General features: G+C 38.5%; 1 protein-coding gene across 2 annotated transcripts in view; it reads left to right on the forward strand.

Moving 5' to 3' along the window:
• Window positions 1-7: 7 nt before the first annotated feature.
• The window catches only part of UBP1 (upstream binding protein 1 (LBP-1a)), a 39,936-nt gene continuing 27,668 nt past the window's right edge, over window positions 8-12,275 (forward strand). For both annotated transcript variants that reach the window (XM_010294891.1, XM_010294892.1), the window contains exons 1-2: window positions 8-102; window positions 10,594-10,745. In XM_010294891.1, coding sequence (XP_010293193.1) covers window positions 8-102; window positions 10,594-10,745 — 247 coding nt within the window. The remainder of the gene's footprint in view (window positions 103-10,593; window positions 10,746-12,275) is intronic.

Raw genomic sequence — 12,275 nt, forward strand, 5'->3', positions numbered from 1 at the left:
GCTGAAGATGGATGAAGTGATCGAGTCTGGGCTGGTGCACGACTTCGACGCCAGCCTCTCCGGCATCGGGCAGGAGCTGGGAGCCGGTGCCTACAGCATGAGGTAACGCGGCGGCGGGTCTGATCGGGCCGCTGGGCAGGGAGCGCGGGAAGGAGCCAGCCCTTTTCATCTCCTCTTTATTTTTTGTAATCCCTCCGGCTCCCGGAGGCTGTTCCCGAGGAGCGAGCAAGTGGCGGAGGCCGTGTTGGTGTTTCTTGATATCTGCTGCCGCCGCTTCTTTCCCGGCACCCTGTGCCCCGCACGGTGTGAAGGGGCTGCCCCGGCGGGGCTCTCGCCCTGCCCTCCCCTTTGGCTGGCAGGTGGCCGTCTGAAAGGGCAGCTGCTGCTGCTTGGGCTGGGACGCTTTTGCCCTATATGTGTAATCTCTACGGTAAAAATGACGTTTCTCTGTCCCTTGGCTACATAATTGGACCGCGTGTTTGAAAAGGTGATCATCCTCTACTCGGCAAATATAATTCTACTTTATAATAATAGCTGTTTAATACTTTAAAAATGGTCTTTCTCGAGCAAGTAAACGTTGTGGTAGTTAATAGGGTAGTAGGACGGTTGTACTTTAATCAGCTTGTTTATTCTTTTATGTTTCTGTGTAGTATGTGTCCGTAGTGAAGTTTTCCTTTTTTTTTTTTTTCCCCTCTCTTTTCCTGCCATGTAGCTCGCTCTTTTCTTAATCAGCTTGGCTGTTTCTTTATCTTTTGATTGTTTTCTAGGTTTTACAGTAAAAGCGTTTAAATAGCGTTTGGGTGTGCTTTTTCAAAGTTAAGATAAAACTCTACTTGTTTGAAATAAGTACACTTTATCTCAGTTACGGGCAGAACGTGTGGATTCCTGAGTGACTTACTGGCATGAACAAGCGAAATTGCTTTGGAGACACTGGGAGACATTTTAGTCTAAGGTTTTTGACGGGGTTAGTTAGTATTTTGAGAGTCTGGAGCAGTAAAACACTGGCATTTGATAGTTTTGGTGGCCTAGGCTGTATGAAGGATGTGTTCTTTCTCGGAGTTACCTGAAACTTAGAGGCCACCGCAAGTTTCAACTATTATGTATGTTTTAAGGCAGTACTTCCCAGATGAAGTGTTGGAACTGCAGTAGCTTTGTTCAAAGTTACAAATAAAGGTTTCAGCGGGATAAAAATGAGGACCCTTTTGCTAGTGTTTGGGATTGTGAACTCAGCAGGTTTATGGTGGGATATGTATTTGATAGGGTTTTTGTTTTGTGTGGGCTTGATTTTTCTTTTATTTTCTTTTTTTTTTTGTTAAATTAAAAAGAATTTTGAGAACTTGCCAGTTCAGAGAACAGGAGGATTCACCTCTCTTTGTGAGAATACTCCTGATTTTATATTCAGCTCGTCTGGATTTTATTCCATTTCTGTCTTTGTCAAGCGAACGGTCATACCACAAAGTAGTGTGCCAGTTTTTGTGGGCAACTGTATGGCAGTTGCCTGGATGGCTTCTCAGCATTTGGTTTCTGGTTGTCTTTTCCTCATGCAAACACCAATGGATAATGCATGCACTTGTGTTCAAGAACCATTCTTCCTTCTCTGTCATGACCCAGTTCTTTCTAGGATTTCTTATGATTAGAAGTCTTGAGTTTTGACTGGGATGGCTTTTTAAAGATTTCCCTTTCTTTTTGAAGACTTCATTTCTACTCCCAGTAACACACACAGTTTAGTTTCTTGAAACTTTAAGAATTTTAATCTTTACAGTTACTGCATAGATTGTTTTTTGTGCTCATATCATCCTTTTATGGTGGGCAGCAATCCTAAGTGGTTTTTTAGTTACGTATACCTGCCTATTAGGATATTTTGAATTAACACAAAAGGAGCTGTAGCAGTTAAAAACAACTTTTAAAAAGTAATATTGCACAAGTGAAGTTATACATTAGTCTTAAGTTTTGTTGCACACGTTATGTTTGTGATGAGATGCAAGTATTTTTGCACACACTAATATTATTTGTAACTTCAATCTCTGAACACGTAGTTAAGGGATCAATCACCTAATTGCAGTTAGTGTTTGCTGGATTCAGAGTGATTTCAGCAAGTATGTTACTTATCTTTTCTATTGCTTAGATTTCTACTTTAGGGAAATCATAGTCTGTTAAGCGATGTGAGAGGGGGAAACTGAGAGAAGTGGCGTAGCATGAAGAGTAAAGATATTGCTCTGTCAATGTTTTGTGTGCCAGTAGAAGCTAATTATTTGTCACTTCCTTACAACAAAAGATGATAGGAGAGAAAGAAATATTGTCTAGAGGAGAATTGTCTAGAGAGCTCCTCAAGCTATATGCCCTGTATTTTCTTAGGAAGACCTGCGCATAACCCTTTTACCTATCAAGGTTGTATATAATGTAGTTGATGATTCCTCGAGTTGATGATCAGTCAGTGCCCTGAAGTAGGATATATGGCATTACTCCTGTGTTTATTCTTACGAAGAAAACTGCTCACGTCAATTGACCAGTAACTATTTTTTTTTTTTTTAAAGGAAACAAGCTGGACAAAACTTCTTTGCGAATTGACATGGTTTTGGATAGTTCTCAAAATTTCCTTAAAATCTTGAAAGCCAGTTTTTCTGATTGCTGTTCTAACATCATCTCCTGCAATAAGAAACTGCCTATAAACACAAAACTAAATTGATAATAATTATTGCCAGATGTGACAATCCTTCATTGGAAACCTGTGTAAAAACATGGTACCTTTAGTGATAGTGAGTTTTGAGTATTGCTGTTAACTTCAGTTGGTAATGACACCATTGTATAGATTTAAGACTCATCATGATTTCTTACAAAACCACATAATATCTATTGTAACACAGCAAGAATTGTGTAATTTCGGGACCACATATCGTTTCTATGAACTGTTAACAAATGGAAGCTATTTAATTGGAAAGATAAGTTTCAGGAGCTGCTTGCCATTTCTCTAGCAGAATTCCATTCTTCATGTAATGAATTATTTGATTAATGAATTGATTTAAGTTAAATGAGCATTAATATAAGGACAGGTACCTTCATGACTGAATTTTTACGTGTAATTTGGAAGCTTAGTTTACGGATTTATTTAAATGCTTGCAATTCCAATGGTATTTGTAGTACTATAAATTGAAGCATGTCATTGGGGAACTTGATGATTATTTTGGGAGTAGCTATTTTGGTACATTTTCTAGATTAAAGCCCGAAGTTTATTAAACTAAATTGAAAAAGATGACTCCTGTTTTGAAATGGGGAAGTCTATACAAAAGATTGTATTAAAATACATCCAGACAATCTTCCATTTTTGGAGAATCAAGTCAGTTTGACTCTGCTGCATCTCCCAAATGTTTGGAGTGTCTTTGGGTTCGGCCTTGGTTGAAAAGAACAGAAACCTACTGCAGTCAGTCTTGTTTCCTTACTGTGCTGTGGAGAACCTTGGATGGTGAGGGAACTTCATGTATTAACACTCCTCCAAAGTTTAGGCTAAAATAACCATTGATGTGGTCTGTTAGGATTTGAGGGACTATTGGCTTAGAACTTGTAGCTTTGTTTTCAGGTGGAGAAGAGAGGGAGGGTGTTGTCTTCAAACAGCTTTTGGGTCCCTGACATCCTTGTTTTGGCTTCTCATGAACATGATAGGGTCATGGCAGTTACTGTCTTTAACTTTATAGTTACTGTGTAAAACTAAAAAAAAACCTGGAGTTATCTCATTCAGGCCCTGTTTTTCTTGTGGCTGCTGTTGCTTTCTGACAGACAAAATGACTGTTTGTGCTTCCCGTAATGCCTCCCACTCTTTTGAGACTCTGCTACTGGTTATGTTGGGTTTTTTTAAGGAGTACTTGCTTAGGGTATCATGAAATGTTTTCTTTTTTTTTTTTTTAAGATGTATACAGTATTTCTTGCAGAATACATTAAAAAAACTTCTGTTGCAGTGGCCTGTTCTATTTTTATGTTTTGCACTGTAGAAAAAATAATTTTCACGGACATCTACATTCTGTAAAATAAAATTTTATGTACTGATTAGAATCGGAGCTCGATTCGTTGTGCAGGCACACAAATATGTAAATACCTGTCAGGAAGTAGGTATTTGAGGAAAAACAAAACCCACAAGCCTAAACCTCCTCACTTTGTTAGCATAGGTGAAACACGTGAAAGATAAACCTCATGTTCTAGATCAGTGACACTGGTTTTGGTTTTTTTTTTTTTCTTCTTCCCAGTTGAATGTGTGACTACGTTTCAAAAGGTCAAGGAAAACCAGTTTAATTCTTAAGGAAAAGACTCCTCAGGTTGTATAACTATTTTCTCTGTTCCCCTGTCACCGCTCACAGTGGCTGGGTGCACAGGATTGAGAGCAGGGCAGCAAGTTTACCCTCATTTATGCTTTATGTGTTACTCCCACTTAGGAGCAGTCTGTACTATGGCTGCGACAAATTATAGCAGCCTGACCTCCCCATGTTGGTGGAGTGCATGAAGAACCGTGGATTTCTAATTGTGAACAAATAATATTCTTAGAAGTTTTCCTTGGGCTTCAAAAGCTTAGGAAGACACAGGTTTTGTGGTGGAATTTTTGTTCTTCGTGTGATTGGTTGTGTTTTGCATTTTGTGCCAGACTCCCTGTAAGTTGAGGCCTTTAACCACCTGAGTTCCCGTATGATGGGTTGTAGGATTCCCAGGAACAGCATTACTTTTGCACCTGTTTTCTTATTCATGTTGCACTTCTTGACAACTGCTTCCAGGGGTCTCATCTCACATCAGACTTGCTTTTGTGGCCACAGGGAAGGTGTTAGGAAGTATCAGCTCTCCCATTTCCTTACATTTTCCTATGACTTGTTCAGACCTCTTAACAGTGCAGAGCTTGGCTTTGAGATCATAACTCTAATTCAAACGCTGCTTGAGAAACATTTTTCTCAAGATACTTGTCCTTGTAAACCATGCTTTAAAGTTTCAAAAGACCTGCATGTTGTGGATCCTTTAGTACTCACACCTGAAAATATACAACCTAGAAGACAGATAAGGCAGATGATTGATGGAATGTCACTTTGAATTTTGATGATGTATTCAAAATATCATGATATAAGAGGGTTTTAAATTTGGAAGGAAGGTGATTTTGTCCCTGACAAACACTTTTCACAAGCATAGAGAAGGATAACTTACATTTTTCTTGGTCTTTTTATACTGTGCTCATGTAGGCTACATAACATAGGGTAGCTTGTCACATGTGATCCATCCCACTGGATGCTTTGGTTCAAGTAATAACATGCACCTTGCTGCTTCTTCTAAGCTTTCCTACTTTTGTATGATGAAGTTTCATTTATGTACTTCCTTAGCATAGCTAGCTAAGATTGGGTGTTGGAGATGTGTTTACTGCCTGCTTCTGGTGTGTGATGAAGACTGTTTCTGTTGTGTGATGAAGACTGTTTCTGTTTTTTCTCCTCCTTCTGGGAAGAAAGAATGCTTTCAGTTGAATGCTTTAGATAACAAATTGTGACGGACTGAGATAAGACTGGAGCTAATAGTTTCAAAAATTTGGTCTCAGTTCCTTCCATCAGTGAACCTTGATAGATCTGCTTTTTCAAATTGTATCGAGAAGTCTAACAAAAGATGCTACTTCTCCTTCAAAACATTGCTATTCGTTTATCCCTCAGCTTGCTTGTAATAGTCCGAAGTTCACTTAGCTAAGACAAGTGAAGTCTTTTACTTCGCAACATGAAAAGTTATCAGCAGCAAAAAAAGAAGAGAATCAATCTCTTAAAGCTCTTTCCTCCTGTAACCTGAAATCATTTCAACGGTAGCTATTTTGGAAAACTTACTTTTCCTCCATCTGGACAACTCTGCCAGTGGGTGCTTCAGTCTAGGTGAGAGGTACTTGGCCATGTTAAATAATATCCTGAGCAAAGCTGCCAGTAAAAGTGCCCGTTGCTAATCTGCATTGGGCCAGCACAAATCAAATTTTGCCACATAAGTAGGGGAATGACTAAAGGATGCTGAAGTATACATAAACATGGAGGCTGCCAGTGATTTACTAGGGGGCAGATAATTTGCACTGCCAGGCCATGGGCTCATTGTAAATGCAGCAATTGTATCTGGGGTCTGAGGAAGGAAAGCGAGAACTGAGAAGGCTGGCCTGCTCTCCTGGGTTTTTTTGTTGAGTTTTATAGTAGAATCAGTATAAAATTAGAGGTGGTAAAAAAGACTGTCATTTAGGATCTTCACAGTTTTTAGGAATGTGATGTATGTAATAGCGTATATTATATGCTAGTTTATCACTTAGAGGATACTCCTCTTCAGTGTAAGTAAAGAGGACTATTAAAAGTACTACACTTCTGTTTCCTGTTGGTTTCCTACCCTGAATTGTGAATAAACCTGGCATCTTTTCTTCAGCTGTGCTATGTGAGCACTGAATTTTATTTTGTAGAAAATACTTGTCACTGTGAAATTTAGATGGTCCCTGTTTGAACTAATGTAAGGATAAGCAACACGGGAGTTTGGCCTCAGAGAAACTGGGAGGAATGCTTTTTGTATTTTCATGTTTCTCAAAGCTGCATGTTTCTAATGATTTCCTAGGTAAATATAGATATTAGCAATTTCTTCCCTGATTCCTGTATCCGTGTTACTGCCAATCACGAGGAGGGAAATGGACTTAACTCATTATACCTGCCCTCAAGTTATGTTTGGTAGGATGGGGGTTTCTCTGCAGTAAGATTTTTATCACGTATTTTACCACTTTGGTTGTGTAGCTGTGTTGGGGCTCTGCTATGAACTGATAGAAATCCCAACATAGCCCAGAAAAATATTCTGTAGAGAGGATGGGGAGGGAGCAGCTCATGTAGCAGAAATTCTTTATGCCAGTACTGCCAAGAAGACCTTTTGCGTTGCTGCAGTGTAGGCTCACGGGTATTGAATAGAACTGGTTCATCAGACACATCACTTACTTTTAAGAGGAATTAATAGTTTGTTCTAATTCAGTTAACATTTCTTTATGAATAAAGTATTTCAAAATAAGATTTTAAAGTGTTAGTACACTTGAAAAACAGTCACGCAGTGACAAAAAAGTGTCAGTACACTTTAAAATCTTAATTTGAAATACTTTATTCATAGCTTATTGACTCTTCTTAATTGTCTGAAGCTTTTATCTGTTTTTAGATTTGAATGAGTGTATATTTAAATATGAGAACACTGATATTTCATTCTTTATGAGTGAACAAATCAAAATGTTATTTAAATAGTATTTATTTAAAGATGGTCTAGGAAGGAGTTTTAAATTGCATTGGCTTCTGTTTTCCTTTGAAATGTACTAGTTCCCAGAAGACATTTTTGTAACAAAAATGTATTTTTATCTGGGAAAATAAATGAAGATTCTTACATTTGCCTCATGCTGTTTGCTGGAGCATTTTTTTTTTTAATGGAGGCATTTAAGAATGCACATTATGCGCTCTTTACAACTAAATTGTAGGGTTGAGGAGCTGGATGTTGTCTTTTTTTTTTCTTCCTTCCACAGTGGCAGTTAGTCATTACCACTTTGTAAGTATTAGCAAAAGAAGGTTTAAAGCTGGATAAATTTGTCTTCCATTTGTATTTGTTGGCTTCCAATACATTGTCTGTTAATTTAACTAGTTCATTAACTGTGGTACACATTCTTCAGCCAGACCAGATGCATTTTTATCTTTAAATTGTGGGTGGAAAGTGAAGGCTTGAAAGATATTTTCCATAAATGCACAAAAGATTTCTCTTTTTAATCTTGCATGTTATTTGAAAGCAAGTGAGAACTACAGGTTATTTATTTGGTGAGGTACTTTGCATGCCGCCTTTGTTGTACTTTGACTCTTATGTGTGTATTTTAAACATTGTTATTGTTTCCATGTTCTTTCTGTTTTAAAGTTCCTCTTCATAAAAACACTTAACTAGTCTTTTATGTGCCCAAGTGTGTGAGGCGCATGGGTTCCTGGTGTAGAAGTCCTGTCTTGGGATGATGCTTCTCTCTGCTTGTCGCAGTGCTCCCTCTTGTGTTGGGCTGCCCTCTGCTCATGCTGCCCTTCTGGCTGACATCAAGGCATGAAACATCTAGTTGTTTCTTCTGAGTCATCCTTACGTAGCAGTCAACTGATCTATGAAATTGTCCTGCCTCTGGATGTGATGCTCCTTTTGTCTGTATAAGTAAATAGTTTTAAGGGTGTCTGCTTCTCTTAAGTGGCTATTTCACACTGTCTTCCTTCGTAACTAGTTAAGGAATACAGACAGTCTCCTCTGGGCTCCAGTTTGGGGAGCTGGCATCGGAAGTAGCAAAGGTGTAGTTCAGGAGGCATGTACTGCTTTTTTGGACAGTATCCTGCCTTGTCCTGCTTTCATGGCTGTTTGTAGCATCTCCTGTGGTTTCTTCTTAGTGGAAAGGAACCTCTATGGGTGTCTTTTTTTTTGTCTTTTTAAAATTCTAGTTGGTTTTTTTGGGAGAGACTGTAAAGTCTTTACAAGTTATAGACAAATTTCTTAGACTTTTTCACAGTTTGGAAGTATTGCAGGGGTGTGGCTGGAGAGCTGCCTAGTGGAAAAGGACCTGGGGGTGCTGGTTGACAGCCGGCTGAACATGAGCCAGCGGTCTGCTCAGGTAGCCAAGAAGGCCAACATCATCCTGGCCTGTATCAGAAATAGTGTGGCCAGCAGGAGTAGGGAAGTGACTGTGTCCTTGTACTCGGCACTGGTGAGGCCACACCTCGAATACTATGTTCAGTTTTGGGCCCCTCACTACAAGAAGGACATGCTTGGAGCATGTCCAAAGAAGGGCAATGAAGCTGGTGAGGGGTCTGGAGAACAAGTCTTAGGAGGAGTGGCTGAGGGAACTGGGGTTGTTCAGTGTGGAGGAGGCTGAGGGGAGACCTTATCGCTCTCTACAATTACCTGAAAGGGGGCTGTGGCAAGGTGGGTGTTGGTCTCTTCTCCCAAGTAATTAGCGATAGAATGAGAGGAAATGGCCTCAAGTTGCGCCAGGGCAGGTTTAGATTGGATATGAGGCAAAACTTCTTTGCTGAGAGAGTGGTCAAACATTGGAACAGGCAACCCAGGCAAGTGGTGGAGTCACCATCACTGAAAGTATTCAAAAAACGTGTGTATGTGGCACTTCGGGACATGGTTTAGTGGACATGGTGGTGTTGGGTTGGTAGTTGGACTTGATGATCTTAAAGGTCTTTTCCAACCTTAATGATTCTGTAATTTTCTCTTTCAGTCAATATGGCTTTTTCCAGGTAGCCAGGGGGGTGGAATGTGATGTGGCTGGCCTTTACTGTATGTGTCACATGCTCTGAAAGAGAAGCTGGGATGCCCCAGCTGCACTTCTCATGCCTGATACTTACATAGACGAAATCTATAACATTCTGTGACACAAAAATGTTGGCTGTAATTTCACTTTTTAAATTTATTATTATATGGATACTTTTTGATTCTCCAGATATGAGCTGGAATTCAAGAGGAATTACAGAGTTCTCTTTATTTAAAGCAGGCTCTCACAGAAATGAGGAACATCAAGAAATAATTTTACTTAAAAAATTTTAGGGTACAATGATTTAATAATAGTGCGATACAGATAAGACATAATTCTTTTACAAAATATATTAAATCTATGATTGTGATCAGTGCAAGAGAAATAAAAGATACATTTAGATTTAAAACTGAATCAACAGATGAGGTGATGTGAGAAATCTTCAGTTTAGAAACTAATTTTCAAAGAAAGTTTTGTGGATCTGCACATAAGAATTTCCTCATGAACAAAAATTCGGTGCTAGAACAACACTTATCTTTGAGCAGATGAAGGATACTGTATACAAGGAAAACAAATCTTGCTAATACAGAATATTTAATTCTGTAGGAAGCAGATGTGTTTTCTGGTAGGGGTGAAGTTGTCTCTCTTACTGCTGCCTGTGGACAGCATGGATTGCTCTTTACTCTTCAGAAACTTCGTAGTTCCAAAGTTTTCCTGGTACTCTTATGTCTATAAGTGAAGTGAATCTTGGCATATACTTTCTATAATTGACGTTTTGTGAATCTGCTGCTTAATATTATTTTGTGCTATTCAGTGCACTAAAGCCTAAAACAGTTAAGATTGAAAAACCTACTATGTCAACAGAATTAATAGGTTAGATACAATGATACTAAATGGGGAGACAGATTTTCATGGTGTAACTAACTTACTTTGATTATAGTCTTTTGAAGAAGAAAGTAAATGCATTGCTTACAGCTGCATATGTGTTAGGCAAACTTGCCTATGTTGACAGGTGAAAAGTTAAGAGTAAACTGAAGTTTTTCAGTGGAGACAAGAACTGAAGATTAGATTTTCAGAGGATCAGTATGACTGTATTTATTGTCTGCTTAGGTCCCAGAGCATTGTTTATGTATCCTAGCCTAAAAATTTTGGTAGAAAATGTTTGGATACTGCTCACATTGGTTTCATTAATAAACTCAGAGTGATACAATTCAATATATATTCCATGGTGGGGGTTTTTTTAAGTCATGGATAATATTTTTTTCTTTAACTTCAGGCAAAACGGGGCCAACAGTCTCACAAAGTTATTTGTTTGTTCTTTTCAGTGATGTTTTGGCACTGCCTATTTTCAAACAGGAAGATTCCAACCTTCCACAAGAAAATGAGACCAAACATCCACCCTTCCAGTATGTTATGTGTGCTGCAACATCTCCAGCAGTAAAATTATATGATGAAACTCTTACATACTTGAATCAAGGTTGGTATACATATGTTGCAGGCATAACTGTAGTGAATGCAGCTTGTGGTGCAAGTCTACAACTGGAATTGTGTTTCATGTTTTGATACATATGTGTACATCCAAAATAAATGCATGTCAAAAATGAGGTTGGATACCTTACTAGTAGTCTTGTTTTGTCCAACTCTCAGACCCATAGCTGTAGTCTGTCATTACTTCCCCTTTAGGGTCTGTTTGATTTTTTTGGGGGGCTTTTTTTCTGCTCTGTGTGTTACCCCTCTCCATCCCTCCTTCCCCAACAAAATCAAGCTGACAGAGCTTTTAGGAGACAAACTTCAGGTAGTAATATCTTAAAATACCAGACTATTTTTGCATTCGTGTTTAAACTTGATTGATAATAGCACATTAATTGGATGATATTTGCGTAAGGTACACACAAACACCCCCAAAAATCCTTAATAAATGTTAGAATATCAATCCTTAAACAAAAAGTGTTGCACAACAGAGGCCACTAATAGCTGTCAAATTAGCTCTATAGCTGCCTGGAACAGTATTATGTTTGAAACATAAACATAAGCTCAGCTACCTTCCTAGTTACCTTTGGAGTCTGTGTGTATTTCACTACTGGCTGTCTACATTTATCAGAAATTAATTAAAAAATACTTCATGTGAGTCTTGCTGGTTTTTCCTTGTAGCCTGTGGTTGATGTGCATGAAAATTCAGTTTTCCCTTCTACAGAGGGCACTGACTGCTGGGTAAAATAATCTGAGTGTAGTCATTGCCATGTGATAAAACCTCCCTCATGTCTGGAAATGACATTGGTGTCCCAAGTTTAGTCAGCTAGCATTCTGAAATCAAGTAAAACCATATATCATTTGTTTTGGACCATACAATGACTTTGTACATTACCACTCCCTCCCTCCCTCCCCTCCAGCTCTAACACTGTAGGATCACCATTCCTAGATTTAGTTTTCCTTTTTCTTTTCTTTCTGGACTTCAATCCAAAATCTCTCAACAGACAGCACTGTAATTAGAAGACACAGTTCCGCAGCGTAGTTTATATGAAAAATAGAAACAAGTAAAAAAAAAATGAGGTTCACCATTTCTTTTTCCATATCCTAACATGTTTTGGTACAATTAACCTTTTGGCTTGCATGCTTCTCTGAGCAGTGTATTACTTTAGTGTGCAGTTAAGAGGACACGGGTTAAAATATGTATCGGTGTGTTTTCCTTGGTCTTTGTAAGCTATTTAACTTTTTAATTCTTTACTAGGTTACAGAATTTTAATACTTTATATGTATATTTTCTTGATAGGATATCCTTTTTGCTCAAGTAGAAATGCTTCTAGTAGTGTGAGTTCTAGTGATGCATTTCATGCCTGGAAATGTTTAACTGTGTACTGGGGCCTTAAAATCTGTGAGAGCAGATTGTCTCTAATTTGATACTGACATGATGACAAAGCATCATTTTCAGCCTTCCATGTGGATAAAGTTGCTAAGTGTTTCATCTTGCAGTATCCAGTGTGTCTAACTATGCTTTAAACATTACTTG

Source organism: Phaethon lepturus, unplaced genomic scaffold (genome assembly GCF_000687285.1).
Source record: "Phaethon lepturus isolate BGI_N335 unplaced genomic scaffold, ASM68728v1 scaffold19319, whole genome shotgun sequence".
Classification (NCBI taxonomy): Eukaryota; Metazoa; Chordata; class Aves; order Phaethontiformes; family Phaethontidae; genus Phaethon; species Phaethon lepturus.